Below are 17,427 nucleotides of genomic sequence, written 5' to 3' on the forward strand. Positions count from 1 at the left end.
AGATTCGGATCACCCTCCGCCAGAACAGGAGGGGGCGCTGATGGAATGGGCGCCTGTGGGCCTTCTAGGGCCAATATGGTGGATGCACCAGGAGTGGGGAACGGGTAGGTGGATACCCACCTCGGGGGTCTTCTACCAGATCTTCCCATACCAGGATAGAAGGAATCTGATCCGGGTGTCCCCGTTTTCCAGACAAGAATATTTTGTGCTTCTCCTTCTGAATAACAGGTTAAAGGAGCCCTCTGGGGCCAGCCCACCTCGAAGGCCAGCCACTCTGAACTACAAAGAGTGACTCACTTGCCTTTTTTGATTTCAAGACTTAAATTGTGGGCCCTGTCTTTAGCATCCTTGAAATGGTTAGTCAGGAGAGTCCTTGGACTGCTCTGGTCCTGTCCCATTGTGGAGTGGGAAAGGACCCAACCCAAGGAGGAAACTACTGTAAGGATGAGGCACCCGAGAAGGAATTGATAAAGTCGGCGCCTGCGCGGGTTGGTGACTCAGGCGCACAAAAAGATGTCTTCTGGGGAATAAGTCGAAATTCCAAAAGGATTAAAATGGGAGAGCGGCTGGGGTGAAAGAAGCCGCTGGCCGCCCGTTTTGGGGGGCTCCAGGATGCTCTCTGATCTGAAAATGAAAGTGTTAGGTTTTTAAAAGGAGGTAGCCGAGTAAGAACAGCACCAGCACGCACGTGGTATTCAGGTAAGGGGTAGGTTTATTCAGTAGACCTGCTGGGACCAGGCAAGGTTGGCACTCCACGTGGCTGGGAAAGAGAGAGGAAAGAGCTAGAGCAGAGAGAGAGCAGACAGAGCTAGAAAAGAAGAGCAAGAGCAAGAGCTAGAAACGAACAGAGAGAGAAAAAAAGAGAGAGTCTGGGCCTGGGCTAGGCCTTATGTAGGGTATGGGCGGAGAAAGGTGTGGCCACATCAAATTCAGATGTGACCTCAGCGGATGCAGATGTGACCTCTTCCAGGTGTTCCAGTTGCCTAGGTAACGCAGGTACTGGGTGGAGACTTTGCTGCGAGGAGGGTGGAGTCTGCTCACCATCCAGGAGCGGACCTTACATTCCAGCCTTTTAATAATCATGAAATAGGGCGCGGATTCTCTCTGGCTACTTCCTGCTGACAAGGGGCGTCGACAATGGGGGTAAAAGGCTGGAATTTGGTCCCCTCCCAGAGAAGGCAGTGAGCAGCAGCTGTCCCTTGGTGGCGTGAGTCCTTAGGTGAAGTCTGGAGAAGTCTCATGAGCATTGAGGGGCTGGAAAAAAAAATACTAAACAGCAAATAAATGGCAAGAGGAAGGACTTGGGGCTGAAAATGTTGGTAGAAATGTCCCTAGATACTTCTGACATCTGGCGACTAGGTAGAGAAGTCAGGGGACAAAGGCAAGAATATAAATTCCTGTTCAGTTAATAGCTACACAGGTATAGACATTGGCTGGGTAGGCTTCTTACTTCCACTGACCTCCCGGCTCTGGTTAATTTTGAAAGGGCAGGCACAAAGTAGCTGATGTGACATTATCTCCTCTTACTCTTCTCCATGTTCCCTTGTTCCCCAGACTGGCTGAGTCTAGGTGCTCATTGCTGGGATGGCTTGTCCCAGTTGGTATTCAAGATTTGAACTCAAGGCCTAGGTACTGTCCCTGAGCACTTCTGCTCAAGGCTAGCACTGAACCACTTTGAGTTATAGTACCACTAATATTCAAGGAGGTTTGAACTCAAGGCCTGGGCACTGTCCCTGAGCACTTCTGCTCAAGGCTAGCACTGAACCACTTTGAGTTATAGTACCACTTGCAGAGTTCAGCTGGGAGGCGGAGTCTTAGAGATTTTTTAGCCCGAGCTGGCTTTGAACTGAAATCTTTGCCACAAAAGCCCTTTATTATTTCCAATTAAGGCAACAAGGAGATCAAGTAGAATAAGTAGAGCTTACCTGGTTCTTATCAAGAATTGCCAACAAATATTCTGAAATGATGAAACTCATTAGATGTGATGAGAATTTTAGCACAGATATACCCAGTATTTTAGAACCACATAGTCAGTAGTAGAATACACAACACAAAACAAAAAAGGCAAAACTTAAAACCTAAAATTTCGACAACGTTTAGACATCTTTGCTAACAAAGCATTTCAGCTGGTTGGGCCTCTGTTACCAGGGCCTGTGAAAAGAGCAACTTGTTAGCAAGGCACCTTAGAATAGATGGAGTAGTAAACTTAGTGGAAGGTTAAGGGCCAGATGGGGCCAAACCCTTAACCCACCACGTGGCCAAGATGGCGAATTCAAGATGGCGAATTTCTGAAAAAATGCAAAGAAAGCCTGAATAGATTAAGCCTACATTGGCTAGCCTTTGAGAGGGAACCTAGAGGGCGGTCCCTGGGACCCAGCCTGCGTCGCACTCTTCAAGGCACAAGCCAAAAAGTTGTAGAAAAAAAGTGTAGAAAGTTGCACATGAATGGCAGAGAGAGAGCAAAGAGAGCCTGAAATTAAACAAACTTCTGACCATTTACCATTGCAGTAGCAAAAACTGTACTTCTGAGAATGGCATAAAAATGAGGCTCTCTGGCTTTCCAGGGAGCGCAGGAGACATTTAAAAGGGGTTTCACGGCTCAGGCGTGATTCGTAGCACCCCATTAAATGAGTAGAGTCAGTCTGGTGAGTGAAGGAGAGCTGACCAGGCAGAAGCGGCGTCCCGACTTCCCCCAGAGCCCTCTAGAGAGAAATGGCCAAGCCCCCAAAGCCAAGCGTCCTCGGCTTCAGAGGTGACCGGCCTTTCAGCTAAAGGCCGTAGGAGCTCTCTGGCGTGGCGCCACGTCTGGACAGAGACTGAGTAACAGAGAGCCGTAGAGTAGTTTCACTCACCAGAGTAGAGAAGTGGTGTGGACGTGGATGTGAAGGCAGCAATGGTATCGATGCGCTGATTCCGCCGCAGACAGACTGGTTCGCAAAAGGCCGTCAGAACTGTGGGTATTCCTCAGAGCAAAAAGGGAAGAACAAAAAAAGAAAAAAGAGGAAAAAAAAAGAGAAATCCCAGCTTTCCTGACTATAAGCCTTTATCCGAGTCACGGCACCATTTATGTTAGGTTTTTAAAAGGAGGTAGCCGAGTAAGAACAGCACCAGCACGCACGTGGTATTCAGGTAAGGGGTAGGTTTATTCAGTAGACCTGCTGGGACCAGGCAAGGTTGGCACTCCACGTGGCTGGGAAAGAGAGAGGAAAGAGCTAGAGCAGAGAGAGAGCAGACAGAGCTAGAAAAGAAGAGCAAGAGCAAGAGCTAGAAACGAACAGAGAGAGAAAAAAAGAGAGAGTCTGGGCCTGGGCTAGGCCTTATGTAGGGTATGGGCGGAGAAAGGTGTGGCCACATCAAGTTAAGATGTGACCTCAGCGGATGCGGATGTGACCTCTTCCAGGTATCCCAGTTGCCTAGGTAACGCAGGTACTGGGTGAGGTCTGTTCGCCGTCCAGGAATGGACCTTACATTCCAGCCTTTTGATAATTATGAAAAAGGGCGAAGACTCTCTCTGGCTACTTCCTGCTGGCAAAGGGCGTCGTAGGGGTAAAAGGCTGGGATGTGGTCCATGCTGGGAGAAGGCAGCAGGCTGCAGCTGTCACTTGGGTGTTGAGTCCTTCGATGAAGTCTGGAGGAGGCAAGATTGTGAAGAATGCATCCTTGAGGTCCAGCACTGAGAAGTGGGTGGTACCAGGAGGTATCTGTGAAAGGAGGGTATATGGGTTAGGCACAACAGGATGAATGGGAAGGACTGCAGCATTAATAGTGCGCAGGTCCTGGACTAGGCGGTAGGTCCCATCAGGTTTAACTACTGGCAGGATAGGGGTGTTAAAGGGGGAGTTAGTGGGTCTGAGAAGTCCTTGTTTAATAAGGCGAAGGATGATGGGTTTTAAACCTTGCCTGTGCCTAAGGGAAATGGGGTATTGGGAAGTACCAGGAAAATGGGTAGGGTTTTTAAGTTTAATCAGGACAGGAGTATGGTGTCTAGCCATAGTAGGAGTGGAAGTATCCCAGATAAGAGGGTTGACAAGATCTGGAGGTAAAGGGAAAGGATCTAGTTGGGAAGTTACAGGTGGAGGTTCATCTAAAGATAAAAGTAGAACAGGTGTAGGCTGTTTGGGGATATGGAATGAAAGGGAGACTTGAAATTTAGAGAGCAAGTCCCTTCCTAGGAGTGGGGTAGGACAGTGAGGTAGGATTAGGAAGGAGTGTGAAAAGGGAAAGTCTTCTATTTTACATGATACTGGTCCTGTAGTTGGGGGACAGGTAGGTAGGCCATCTACACCCACCACCGAGATCTGGGAGGGAAAAGTCTTGCCTGTATATTGACATAGCACCGAGTAAGTCGCTCCCGTATCCAAGAGAAAAGATATTAACTTACCGGCTACATAGAAACACACCCTGGGCTCCGTCATTGTGATGGTCTGGTTGTTGGGAGCAGGTGGCCCTGGGCACCTTCATTCTGTAGCCAAGCAGAAAATCTCCGACCTGTCTGGCTCCGCCTGCCTGGGTGGGCGGGGTGGGGGAGGGGCTGGCCTACCTTGTGGAGGTGAGGAGGGGCAATCGACTCCCCAATGTCCTTGCTGCCCACACCTTGGGCAGGGTCCAGGTGGAGGTCGTGGTGAGGGACAGAATTTCGCCCAGTGGCCCTCTTGCCCACACTTGAAGCATGCTCCAGGTGGTGTATGTTGGGTGCCTCTCCTCAGAGGAGGCCGGATGGCAGCAGCCAGGATTTGATAGTTCTCCCTCTCACGGGCAGTCTTATCGGCAATCTCCTGTTCCTCTCGATTATTGAAAACTTTAAATGCCATACTCACCAGATCTCGTTGAGGGGTCTGAGGACCGTTCTCAGCCTTTTTTAACTTTTTCCTAATATCAGGGGCTGATTGGGCAATAAAATGCGTATTGAGAACCACCTTAGCCTCTGGTGACTCTGGGTCCAGCCTTGTATAGCGCTGGAGCGCTACTGTAAGGCGCTCAAGAAATTCTGCCGGGTTTTCATTGGGCCTTTGAGTAATGTGGTTTAATTTGTCATAATTAACAGGGAGATAGGCTGCCTTTTGAAGGCCAGCCACTAAGCAAGTTATCATCCTATTTCTGCTTTCCCGCCCAGGAGCATTATGTTGATAATTCCAATTGGGCTCTTCCCTAGGCACAGCTGTTGCTCCCACTGGAAAGTTAATATCTAGGCGGTGAGCTTCATCGGCATGTGCCTGGGCTGCAGTCCACACCCTTTCTTTTTCCTCAGCAGTAAGGGTAGAGGATAGTATTAGATATATGTCCTGCCAAGTAAGGTCATAGGTCTGAGCCAGGTTCTTAAACTGCTTAACATAATTATTAGAATCTTGGGCATAAGATCCCAGCCTCTTCTCAATCTGAGCAATATCAAACATTGAGAATGGCGCATGCACCCTAATTACACCTTCAGCCCCTGCCACCTCTCGCAAAGGGCACATGGGGTCTGGTGGAGGTTGTGTGCCACCAGTGCGAGACCGGGTGTGAGCTGCAGGGGGGGAAGAGAGAGAGGGTGAAGGAGAGGAGAGTGAAGAAGGTGGGGAAGGCACCAGATGCTCAGCAGGAAGAGGGGCAGAGTCAAAAAGAGGGTCAGCCACATCAGGCTCCGGATGGGGCCCTGCGCTATCAGAGCTGGGTTCTCCACGTGCCAGGAGGAGTGGAAAGGCCGGGCATGATTGGCATAGGGCAGGGTTGTCCCGGAGAGCAAAGAATGGCTGAATATGAATGACCTCAGACCATTTACCATTACGACGGCAAAAATCGTCTAAATCTCTGAGAATGACGTAGTCAAAAGTCCCGTCTTTGGGCCATCGAGAACGATTATCCAGTTGGTACTGTGGCCAAACTTGAGTGCAATAATAAATCAGTTGTTTCTTGTTGATGCAGTCAATAGACAAGACATCCAGGGAACGCAGGAGGCATTTCAATGGAGTTTCCTCCTTTGGGCGTGACTTACAACAACCCATTGGAAATGTAAAAGAGAAAAACTTAAGAGGAAAATTTAGTGAGTGAAGGAGGGCTTACTGAATGGAAGCGGTGTCCCAACTTACCACCGAGCCCTCTAGAGAGAAGTGACGAGCAACCAGAGTCAAGTAAAGGCCTAGTAGGTTCTCCGGCGTGGTATCTGGAAAGAGACTGAACGACAGAGAACCCTTAGAGAGTAGGTCACTCACCAAAATGTAGAAGTGTGGAGGAAGATGCAGAGGCCAGCAATAGAATTGATGCACTGTGTCCGCAGCAGATAGACGGGTTCATAAAAGGCCGTCAGAACTGTGGGTATTCCTCAGAGCAAAAAGGGGAAAACAAACAAAAAACGAAAAAAAGAAAAGAAAAGGAAAAAAAACAGAGGGGAATCCAGCTATCCTGACTTTAAGCCCTTTATCCGAGTCACGGCACCATTTATGTTAGGTTTTTAAAAAGAGGTAGCCGAGTAAGAACAGCACCAGCACGCACGTGGTATTCAGGTAAGGGGTAGGTTTATTCAGTAGACCTGCTGGGACCAGGCAAGGTTGGCACTCCACGTGGCTGGGAAAGAGAGAGGAAAGAGCTAGAGCAGAGAGAGAGCAGACAGAGCTAGAAAAGAAGAGCAAGAGCAAGAGCTAGAAACGAACAGAGAGAGAAAAAAAGAGAGAGTCTGGGCCTGGGCTAGGCCTTATGTAGGGTATGGGCGGAGAAAGGTGTGGCCACATCAAGTTAAGATGTGACCTCAGCGGATGCGGATGTGACCTCTTCCAGGTATCCCAGTTGCCTAGGTAACGCAGGTACTGGGTGAGGTCTGTTCGCCGTCCAGGAATGGACCTTACAGAAAGATGAACAAGGAAAAGAGGCGCCACATCAGAACGACAAACGCAGACGAGACACAGACAGCATGCGCGCCAGGACTACCTAAGGGTCGGTGCCCAAAGGCAAATCTGGAGTCCACCCTCAATCCCGGGGAGGCCCGGGGTCCCCACCCGGGAGGTGGCTTCCCCTCGGGGGTCCAGGGAACGTCTTCCACCGGCCGCTTGCGACCATAGCACGACCGCCAAGGTTTCTTGCCAGTCACAAAACCCTACTTGCCAGTCAGACACGAGACACTCAGCCTGAAGCAGCTGCACCCCTACTTACCAGCAGCTAGATGACTTGCTGATCAGGCGTCTGGGTGGGCTTGGGGCAGGGGCATCCCCAACAGCTCCCAGATGAAGTACCCAGTTTCGGATGCCCCCTCACAGACCACCAGAGACCACGATCGATGCAAACAGCAAAGAGACGTTTATTGCAAGCTTGAGCTTGGTCCTCTGCGCACTGTAACCCGTGACTCTAAGAGGCCCGAGCACAAAATCAGCACAGCTTGTATAGTATTGAACAAACAAGTTTAGGGGGTTGCCACACAAGCCGTTACGTGATTGGTTGACCTTTACAGAAAAATATTTGTTCTCTTTTTATGGGTCCTTGTTCTTGAGGCACACCTGGGCCAACAGTATGCAGGGCAAGTTTCGCCCTGGGCTCTAAAGAATGGGTTGGGTGGAACATTATGTGGTTTTTCTAGGAACTGAAATTCTTAGCCCTAGGTCACTCGGGGGCAATCATCTGCCTTCCTGTAATGGCGGCTGTCCGGATCCTTACCGCTTTCATTAGGAGCTTTAAAAATGCTAAAACTTCATACTAATGGAAGGAATTCTTGTAAACTTGTCAAAGATATACAGAGATATGAACCAAGCCACACTAATGCTTTTCTCATACAGGTCTGTGTAGTTAGAATTAAAACTTTTCCTTTTCCTCTACAAATCATAGGCTGAATTAAAGCAGTTTGGCTATCACAGAAAAGTAACACAAATGCATGGTTCATTCTCTAACTAGGAAAGCAGCCTTCTCCAGCCTCCTCCTCGGCCCCTGCCTGCCCTTGCCCACATAGCTAATCCAGGAACGATATCCCTCAAGGTTTCAGGCTTGAAAACTTTTGTCAGAGACCTATAAGCACAGATCAGGGTCATGCCATTCAAATCTGAAACAGTATTCCATCCCAGTGTCCCTCTCCAAAGCTTTCAAACAATCAGTGTTTCCTTTTATTTAAAAACAAGAGGAAGAAAAATCCAACTAACTTGTTGTAAAGAGGCCAATTTGAAATTTTAGTCACCTTGTGAAAAAAAAGTCGAGATCATTTTTCTGCCACTTGCTCCCCACCCCAACCAGTGTCATGTTGAAAAATTAAAAATTAGAGTTACATTTTACAATTGCTAACTGCTGGTTTTGCTCTTGTAAACTTGCTCGCCCTAGCACTAACCCCCCTCCCTTCTGCACATGAAATAAGGAATTGAGTAAGAAGTCTCGGAGCCCAGATGCCAGCCCCTGGGACAAGGTTTGTGGTCATAGATAAAGACAGGTATGTTTTTCTGGTTCCTGTTTGAAAATTCCCTAAGTGGCCAAATGGGACCCAAGATAGGGACTCAAGATAGGGACCCAAGATAGGGACCCAAGATAAGGACCCAAGATAAGGACCACCTGGCAAGTCCAGCAAACTAGGCAAAATGTTAATCAATCACAAGCCTGTAATTCTGTAAACTCCCTGACCCTTATCTCCCAGAGTGACTATCTCCGTTTGAGCATCCGTGCCAATTGTTTTATTACAAAGAGTGTTATAAACTTCTCCCTGTAGTAAAAAATGATTGCTAGAGTGTATAGTGACCTCTAATTACCAGACGCCTTGTGTTTTGTGTAAATCTTGGGGTTCCTGCCTTTAAAAATGCCTGTAACCGCTGCTCGGGGCTTCCTGTCTGCCTAGGACAGAGAGCCCGTTTGGGCAAATGCCAAATAAACTCCTCTTGCTTATTGCATCTCCGGGCCTGGAGTCTGAGTTTTCTGGGGCGCCCTCCCGTTGACGAAAGTATCCCAGAAGTCTGGGATGACCTTCCAGAAGGTTTCAAGCAAGAAAATACTTCAGAGGACTGGGAAGGTGGCTCAGTCATAGATTGCTTGCCTTGCATGCATGAGGCCCTGAGTTTGATTCCTCAGCACCCCATAAGCAGAAAAAGCCAGAAGTGGCACTATGGTTCAAGCGATAGAGTGCTAGCCTTGAGCTGAAACACTGAGGGACAATGCTCAGGCCCCAAGACCAACAACACAACAACACAAAGAAAACACTTCAGAAATTTTATGTTTTGCTACTCTACCTATTCCTGTAGGACCAAAGTGCCAAATAACCTCTGAGAAAGGAAACCTCAAAATAATCGCCAAGCCACATCTCACCCCCTTAAATTTTCAAAGATTAACATAGATCAGGAACGGAGTACATGCACTGGTTAATTATAGTTAATCATTTCATTAAATATGAACCAAGGGGGCTGGGAAGGTGGCTCAGTGGTAGAGCGCTTGCCTTGCATGCCTGAGGCCCTGAGTTCGATTCCTCAGCACCACATAAGCAAAAAGAAAAAGCCGGAAGTGGCACTGTGGCTCAAGTGGTAGAGTGCTAGCTTTGAGCTGAAGAGCTGAGGGACAGCGCCCAGGCCCAGAGTTCAGGCCCACGACTGGACCCCCCCCCCAAAAAAAAAAAAGTGAACCAAATCCCAAAGACATATGTCTTCTCCTTTTAGCAATCATTGGGCTCCAAAGCAAAGCCTTCAGAAGCAAACCTCAAAAAGCAGTATCTCTCACTCCCTCTCCCCCCTCTGTCTCCCTGTTTCTGTTTCTGTTTCTGTTTCTGTCTCTGTCTGTCTGTCTGTCTGTCTGTCTCTCTCTCTCTCACACACACACACACACACACACACACACACACACCTCCTTTCCTCCTGTCTCTTATTTTCCTTTCATCTTTCCAAGGCAAACTAGGAAACTAGTTTCTCTTCCCCAAAGCAAGTCATGAAGCCCATCTTCCCTACTTTTCTGTCTTAGAGATGGACATAAAGAAATTGTTTAATCTGTTTGTCCAGTAATATATCATAAGGCTCTCATTTCAGAAGGGGTCTTGCCACATACACAGGAGGAAGGAATGCTGCAAAGAAAAATCTGAGGCCAAGAAAAATCTAAACAGACAAGCCTTTCTGTATTTCTCCACTCTGTTAGTATTAGCTCATACATTTTTTTGTACAATTATATTTTTACACAGCTATCCACATAGCATCAAATCTAAGTATAAAAACAGACTTGTATATGTCTTTGGGGCCTTCCATCAGAACACTCTTACATCACATAAAATTATACTCAAGTAAATTTGTTACATTTTTCTCAGTTTGTCTTTTGTGATAGGCAGGAAAGTGCTCACTGCTTCTTTCCCTTCCCCCACAGGGCCAACAATTTGCTTCTAGTGTTTCTTGGATCACTAAACCAACAACTACAAAAACAACCACAGTGATTGATTTTTTTTCACTAAAATAAACATGATCATGATGGTTAATCTTGATTTTTAAATTAGTTGGGTTGAGAAGTACCCAAGAGATTAGTAAGGTACACCTCTGGGTGTGTCTGTAATGGCTTTTCCAAAGAGGATTAACTAAACTGGAGGGAAAGATATGCTCTGAATGGGGGCAGTACCATTCTATAGGATGGGGAGCTAGATGGAATAAAGGGGAGAAAGGAATAAAGCCAGGGAGCCCAAGAATTCCTTCCGGTGCTGCCTGCTAGTTGCCGTGATATGAGCTGCTCTATGCTACCACACCCTCTTGTCAGTAATGGACTGAAACCAGGAGCCAAGATCAATCCCTTAAGTCATTCTCTCAGGTATTTTTCCCATAGTATTGAATAGCTGATGGACTCGATGACCCATAGCCTGCATAACTCACCATGAAAGCTAAAATAAGGAAAAACAGAATAGAGCTAAATGAAATATTTTCCTTGATCCCCATGAATATTCATTTTCATATTTATTTCATTTGGTGTAGCCATCCATCAATATCCACAGGACATATCTCCACCCACCCCAGTGGACATAAAAACCTGAGGATGTTCAATACCCTTATATAAAATTACATACAACCTACATACATTCTTCTGCACACCTTACATCATCTCCAGATTTTTACAATACCTAATACAATGTAAATGCTACATTATTGTTCTGTGTGATGTAGAAGAAAAAGAAAAAAGTTTGTATTGTGTTTTATTGAGCTCATTTTTTCCAAATATTTTTAATTCATAATTGGCTGAATCTATGGATATGGAACCCATCATTGTGAGGGGTAACTGTACTTGTAACTGTACTTGACAGATAGTTCGAAGATCTTTTGAGTTTCTACCAAAGATCAAACCAAAAGATGTGAACCTTTGGAATCGACCTGGGTGTGGCTGCTTAACAGTTTACAAATATTTTTGTGTTCATTATTTCCTTTCATCAGTACAATAAGCAACAGTTGAACAGGTATTATTATAAGTGAAGATATTGAGTCTCAGTGAAGCAATGTAAGTTGGTAAGGTAAGGATGATTAAAACCAAACTCTCACTCTTCATACTACTCTGTTTCCTCAAGTAAATAAATACAGAGATAATAAAATACATGAAATGTTAATAGAGAATTGTTCAAATACAAAAATTATGGGAATATTAATAGAGGGTCACTAAAACACATTAAAATGAAGTTTCAAGTAGATGTATATGCAAACACATATATGTAGAGTTTATAGCACTGTTTGTAATTCTTAAGTTAAAAGCTGTAGTATTTTCTTCGATTCTTTTAATAAGCCTGCTGATGTTGGTAGACTGAAAAAAAATAAGAAACATCTGAACTAATATGTGTTTATGTTGATTCATTTGTGGTGGTGGTGTTAACACTGGAGCTGCTTCTCACAAAATAATTACTGTTTACTGATGGCAAAGCCCTGTGGATATGACCAAAGTGCCAGTGACATAAAGAAAAGCCTGTTTAAATGATCTGAAAGCAGGGCCACAGCTGTAACTTTGCCCTGGCAGAGTCCATCAAGTAAATAGCTTGATCTTTTCAAACACAGCCATATTATTTTCTTCCTGGCATTTATAATTTGTTAAAACTCTCAGTGTGTATGCCTTTCCTGCTTAATAACAATGGCGTTTAGCCAATCTTTGTACTTATCTCTTACACACACATTACTTCTATGTATTATTTAATCTAGTTTATATTAGAAAGAAATTCATACACACCTAACTGCAAATTTAAAACATATTCTGTTACTGTCATGAAATAACTTATAAGTCTGTGATGTAACATTTAAAACTGCTAAACATAGCCATTTTACTAAGATATGATATAAATGGAGCCCAACATCAACTTCTGGCTTTGCTTAGCAGAACAAAGAAAACCAAAACCCATTGCTTAGAAAGTGCTGATATTTGATTTGGTAAGACATACCACATTTGGTATTTACATGCTTACTCTTATTGCCAGAGCCCCCGGAGCATCTGTAATGGGATTGAAGCCATTGTTTGTACCCTGGTAGGTATGTGAATATCCAACCCATTTTCTAATTTAGAAATGATGGGTAGATTTCAATCATTTTTATTCTTAACTGAAAGATTAGATGCTGAAGTAAGAGCCACCTGGCATTGTCAACAAAATTTATAGTTTATATTAACCCCTTTCTCCCATACAATCATACAACCAGAGAGTTGGAAGAAATCTTGAAGGTGGCAGAAGTTAGCCATCCTTTTTGAATAATTTGGTTTATCAACTAAGAGTAAGAGCCTTGGAAACAGTGTAAGCCTGAACTCAGGTTTTCTGTGTGAATCTTCTGCTTGACTTGCTAAATGAAGATGAAATAAAACATTCCTCATTGTGTTGTCAAGATTGAATGAGCTAGTGCATGGCTTAGTAAAGGAACATGGTGGGTTGGCAGGTAATATGAGTTCTGTTTTTACAGCAATCCTACCACATGGTCCCTCAGCCTTTGACGGAAAACTTCCAGTAACAGTGAATTTTCTACTCTTAAGGTATCTGCCACAATTTTTGTTGGTTGTGGGGTCTGAACTCTGGGCCTAGGCACTGTCCCTCAGCTCTTCAGCTCAAGGCTACCACTTGAGCCACAGTGCCACTACCAGTTTTTTCTGCTTATGTGGTGCTGAGGAATTGAACCCAGGGCCTCATGCATGCAAGGCAAGCACTCTTTCTCTCTTCCTCTTGCCTACTTCTGTTGAATATATATATTCAAGTGCCATATAGATAGATGATAGATAGAGATATAATTTTAGGCAAGCTAATTTGTTTTTATTTTGTTTTTTTTGTTGTTGTTTTTGCCATAGCCCCCGTTCTGTGAATCTTTTTACCAGCTCAAATATTTCCAAATCTTCTATTATTTTAGGTTTTTAATGTCCTTTCATTTTTACCATGATTATTTTCCTACAAAACTTTTACAGTTTTGGAAGTGGTGCTGTGGCTAAAGTGGTAGAGCGCTAGCCTTGAGCTGAAGAGCTGAGGGACAGCACTCAGGCCCAGAGTTCAAGCTCCACGACCGACAAAAAAAAAAAAAAACTTTTACAGTTTATTTCTGCCTAACACTCTTGAAATGTGACATATATGGCTAATGAAATTGCCTAAATGAGCACTAAGAAGTTGAGGCATATGAAATTCTGATTTTGAATAATGACACTTTACTACTTCATTTCTTATTCTTACATTGTTTATTTCTTTTTCTTTTCTTAAAATGTTGAATAAAAGAGAGGCACAGGTGCAGGCTTGCTTCTCTTCTTTTTTGTTTACTTGAATTTTGTTTTGTTTCTGTGAGGGCTTGAACTCAGAGTGTGGGCTCTGTCCTGATATTTTGTGCTCAGAGCTAGAACTCTACCACTTAAACTACAGCTACATTTCTGGTTTTCTGGTGGTTAATTGGAGATAAGAGCCTTATGAACTTTCCTGCCTGGCTTTGAATTGCAGTCCTCAGATCTCAGCCTCCTGAGTAGCTAGGATTACAGGTGTGGGCCACCAGAGCCTGATGTCTTTGTTATTTTTTTACCACGAAGGTATCTAGTGTTAAATTTTGTATTTGTAATCCCTACTTCATGAAAATTTAACTTGTTAAGCCTGCACTATACATCTTGGAAATTGAGTTGACATTATGAAAAGCATAGAGGTTTTTCTGAGAAGATGTAATGCCTGTAAAATTTGCATTAGACAATCTCTGAAGCTATCTTAGAAGTCTAAACAAAAACTACTGAAGCTTTATGTTTGAATGTGCTTTATTCTGCTATGAAAACATGTCTTCTCTGTCTTGAAGATGAGGGATTATTTTCACCACACAAGCTCTCCCTGACAATTGGTCAAATATTAGCAAACAAAATGAATAACCACAGCATATCTAAATCAAATATTCTGTCAGGCTCAATCCTTTTGTCAGTAGGCCAGGACTGTGGCCTCCCTGCCTCTGGACCTTAACCTCTGTCAACAAAACCCAACATCTGAGTAGTTTTTTGGCAGCCAACGCAGTTTGCTGGCACCATCATAACTGCCTCATTCAGAGGTTACTAATTGGTAATCTGAACCTATGAGCCAGACTTTTGCATATTTATATTAAGTATTAATTAGCTAAGGTAAAAAGATAAAATAGTTATACAGTTTGAAGATATCTTCAAAAAGGCAAAAGCAATCAAATGGATAGCCTTAACTTCCGAAAAATGAAAATCTTTAGCTGGGCGCTGATGGCTCACACCTGTAATCCTAGCTACCAAAAAAGCATAAGTGAAGCTATGGCTTAAATGGTAAAACACTAGGCTTGAGCTAAAGAAGCTCAAGGACAATGTATAGGCTCTCAGTTCTAGCCCCAGGAGTGGCACAAAAAACAAAACAAACAAACAAAAAACAGATTGTTCACAGTAATCTTAAAGGCAGGAAAAGAGGGGAAATCATTTTAATTTCCTCTGTATAACAACATATTGTTTAATAACCCACACTGTATAATAATGCAATTGAAAGAATTTAATGGTTTGAAAAACTTTATAATTTTTAAGCAAAAATAAATTTAGAATTATAGTATTATTCTGAGAAGGTATTAGTCAAATGAATATGTTGTACTAGAATAATAATTATTTTGTAAGAAGATTATTGTCTCTTATTATAGTTTGTTTCCAAATAAATATCAGCCTTAAAAAACTTAAAAAATTAAAAATAGGTTTTAATGCTTTAAAAAGTAATACTATAATCATAGTTATTTTCACAAGAAATAGACTATTAAGTACAAAATTACTTTTTCCAATAACTTTCTAAATATTTAAAAATGAAAATATTTTTGTAATCAAAATTGTCTATTGTGTTATTTTACTAGATTTAACCATTGTTACAGCCTATAAGATCTGGTTAAACAAAATGATTTTCTTCAGTAAATTTGATAAAGTATGCCTTCAACAGAAGTGATGATGAGTGTTCAATAGAATAAAGTCAAAAGGACTATTATACATAGTCACAGCAAGAAGTGAAAATTTCTCAAAAATATACATAAAGTATTACATGTTTTAATGAAATATTTTGCTAAAGCTAAGACATATATTTCCCTTTTGAGTGTAAAGAACAGACTCATTCAAACCACCTTCAGAAATAAGATTTCTTGTAAGATGATACATTTTGTACTAGCACTAAACAGCTTCCAGGAACGGCTAGGCAGTTGTGGAAAAAGTCTTCTCTTGTGTCTCTGTTGCGGCCTATGGTAAAGGCTTCTGATTCAGGATTTGTTTACTCTCCTTTTGAAATTAACGATAGGATTTTTCCTAGACTATCCTACTCGGAATCAGGGAGAGGACTCCTGGGCTGGGTCACCTCTATGCAAAAGACAGCCTAACACTGCTTCCCTGCGTAGGGGGGTGGGAGGAGTTTTCATCCAGAAAGAAATCCTCAGTGACTGATTGATGTGACTACTTTCACCACGGGGCTAATTCTGACGAAGCAGAAAACGAAGGTTAGAGTGACATGATTTGTTCTCAGTAAGTATGCCCTGCCAACGAAGCAACAGTTGTACTGCTAAATATACTCACAGACCAAGCATGGAGAGTGGGGGAAAGAGAGAAAACACATTCTTAAAGCTGAAGAGATATGTGTTGCCACAAAACGTTCAATTTTAAATATGAAATTCCAAAAACAGAAAGTAAAAAAGAAAATGGAGGAAGAAACATTTGGAGAGATAATACACAAGATTTTTTGAATCCAAAATATATCAAAGCACATAAACTAGTATGTACCTCATTCGATTTTTTTAAATTTCATTTTATTGTAAAGATGCGGTACAGAGTAAGGTAATGAGTACATTTCTTTTCGAACACTGTTACTCTCTCCTTTATTTCCTACTATCCTTTCTTTCCCCCACCTCCTCCCCACACCAAAGTTGTAAAGATCATTTCCAATAATGTCACATACACATATATAATAATTCAAATTTATTTGAACTCTTTACATGTATGTACACTTTTCAGACTAGCCTATCCATTTAGAACATTTATGTCCTTGCAACATTGATGTGATTACGGAAGAAAATTGAACATCACTAAGCAATATGAAAATTCAACTCACTGAAGACAAAAGGCACAGAACCACAATTTAAGACCAGCCAATGGGAACAAGGAATAAACCATCCATAGTTAGTGCAGTGGTCAGGCCCCAGTGGCTCACACCTGTAATCCTAGCTACTCAGGAGGCCAAAATCGGAGGATTGTAATTCAAAGCCAGCCTGAGCAGGAAAGTTGGTGAGACTCATCTCCAATAAACTACCAAAAAGCCAGAGTAAATAATGAGGATCAATTTTATTGGGCACTGGTGGCTCATGCTTGTAATACTAGCTACTCAGGAGGCTGAAATCTGAGGGTCTTCAAAGCCTGCCTGGCTAGGAAAGTGTGTGAGATGCTTATCTCCAGTTAAGTGCCAAAAAAGCCAGAAGTAGGGCTGTGGCTCAAAGTGGTACAGCACTAGCCTTGAACAAAAAAAGCTCAGGGACAGCACCCTGAGTTGAAGCCCCATGACTGACAAACAAATAAATAAATATTCTGCCATAAAAGGGGACATAATTTATGCTTTACACATACCTTAGTAGAGTAAGACTGTTGCTACTAAAAATGGAACTTATTCAATAAAATAACCATTCACTTCTACTCAGAATCACAAATTACTCAGCAGGTCTGAGGTGTCCATAAGGGTTTTGTGTTTCTGATCTTTCTCCCTCGGCTTGACACTGCTCTCTCCCTCATATGTGATGCACAGAGCAGCTGCCTGGCGCAGCAGAGGACAGTATGGTAGGCTGACACAAGAAATGCCACACAACCAAAAGCTAGAATATAAATAGCATTTTAACAGGGAAAGGATTTTTCTAATAAAAATACTCAATGGGGTGACTTTTAAGGCAAAATATTAAAGTCAGCCTTGAAATATCACTTACTATAATATAAAACTTCCTTTCATGAGATTTGTCTTTCTCTGTAATTCATAGCCTGGTGCTTTCTTATAAACCTTTGAAAAGTACTGTGAATAGAATATATTGTATGAGGGATTCAAAAAGCTTT

General features: G+C 43.0%; 1 protein-coding gene across 3 annotated transcripts; it reads right to left on the minus strand.

The window, feature by feature from the left end:
- Positions 1–3,577: 3,577 nt before the first annotated feature.
- Positions 3,578–7,360, minus strand: LOC122117470 (endogenous retrovirus group K member 5 Gag polyprotein-like). Of its 3 annotated transcripts, none has more exons than XR_006149168.1 (3): positions 7,123–7,360; positions 4,382–6,150; positions 3,578–3,701 (listed from the first exon to the last, which is right to left on the minus strand). XR_006149168.1 is itself a non-coding variant. In XM_042691217.1 (3 exons), exons 2-3 carry the CDS (start codon positions 5,979–5,981, stop codon positions 4,458–4,460), a joined length of 1,446 nt encoding a protein of 481 aa, XP_042547151.1. In that variant the 5' UTR covers positions 5,982–6,150; positions 7,123–7,360; the 3' UTR covers positions 3,578–4,457. The 3 variants fall into 3 exon arrangements, 2 of the variants coding, with proteins under 2 accessions (XP_042547151.1, XP_042547150.1); XM_042691217.1 differs by having other exon boundaries at positions 3,578–4,462; positions 4,541–6,150; XM_042691216.1 differs by having other exon boundaries at positions 3,578–6,150.
- Positions 7,361–17,427: the final 10,067 nt, after the last annotated feature.

The sequence above is a fragment of the Dipodomys spectabilis genome, unplaced genomic scaffold, assembly GCF_019054845.1.
Source record: "Dipodomys spectabilis isolate Male_0828 unplaced genomic scaffold, ASM1905484v1 ptg000141l, whole genome shotgun sequence".
NCBI classification, from domain to species: domain Eukaryota; kingdom Metazoa; phylum Chordata; class Mammalia; order Rodentia; family Heteromyidae; genus Dipodomys; species Dipodomys spectabilis.

Excerpts from the sequence above, each read along its gene's own strand:
- LOC122117470 (XM_042691216.1), bottom strand. The coding sequence starts at position 5,981 with ATGGGTTGTTGTAAGTCACGCCCAAAGGAGGAAACTCCATTGAAATGC.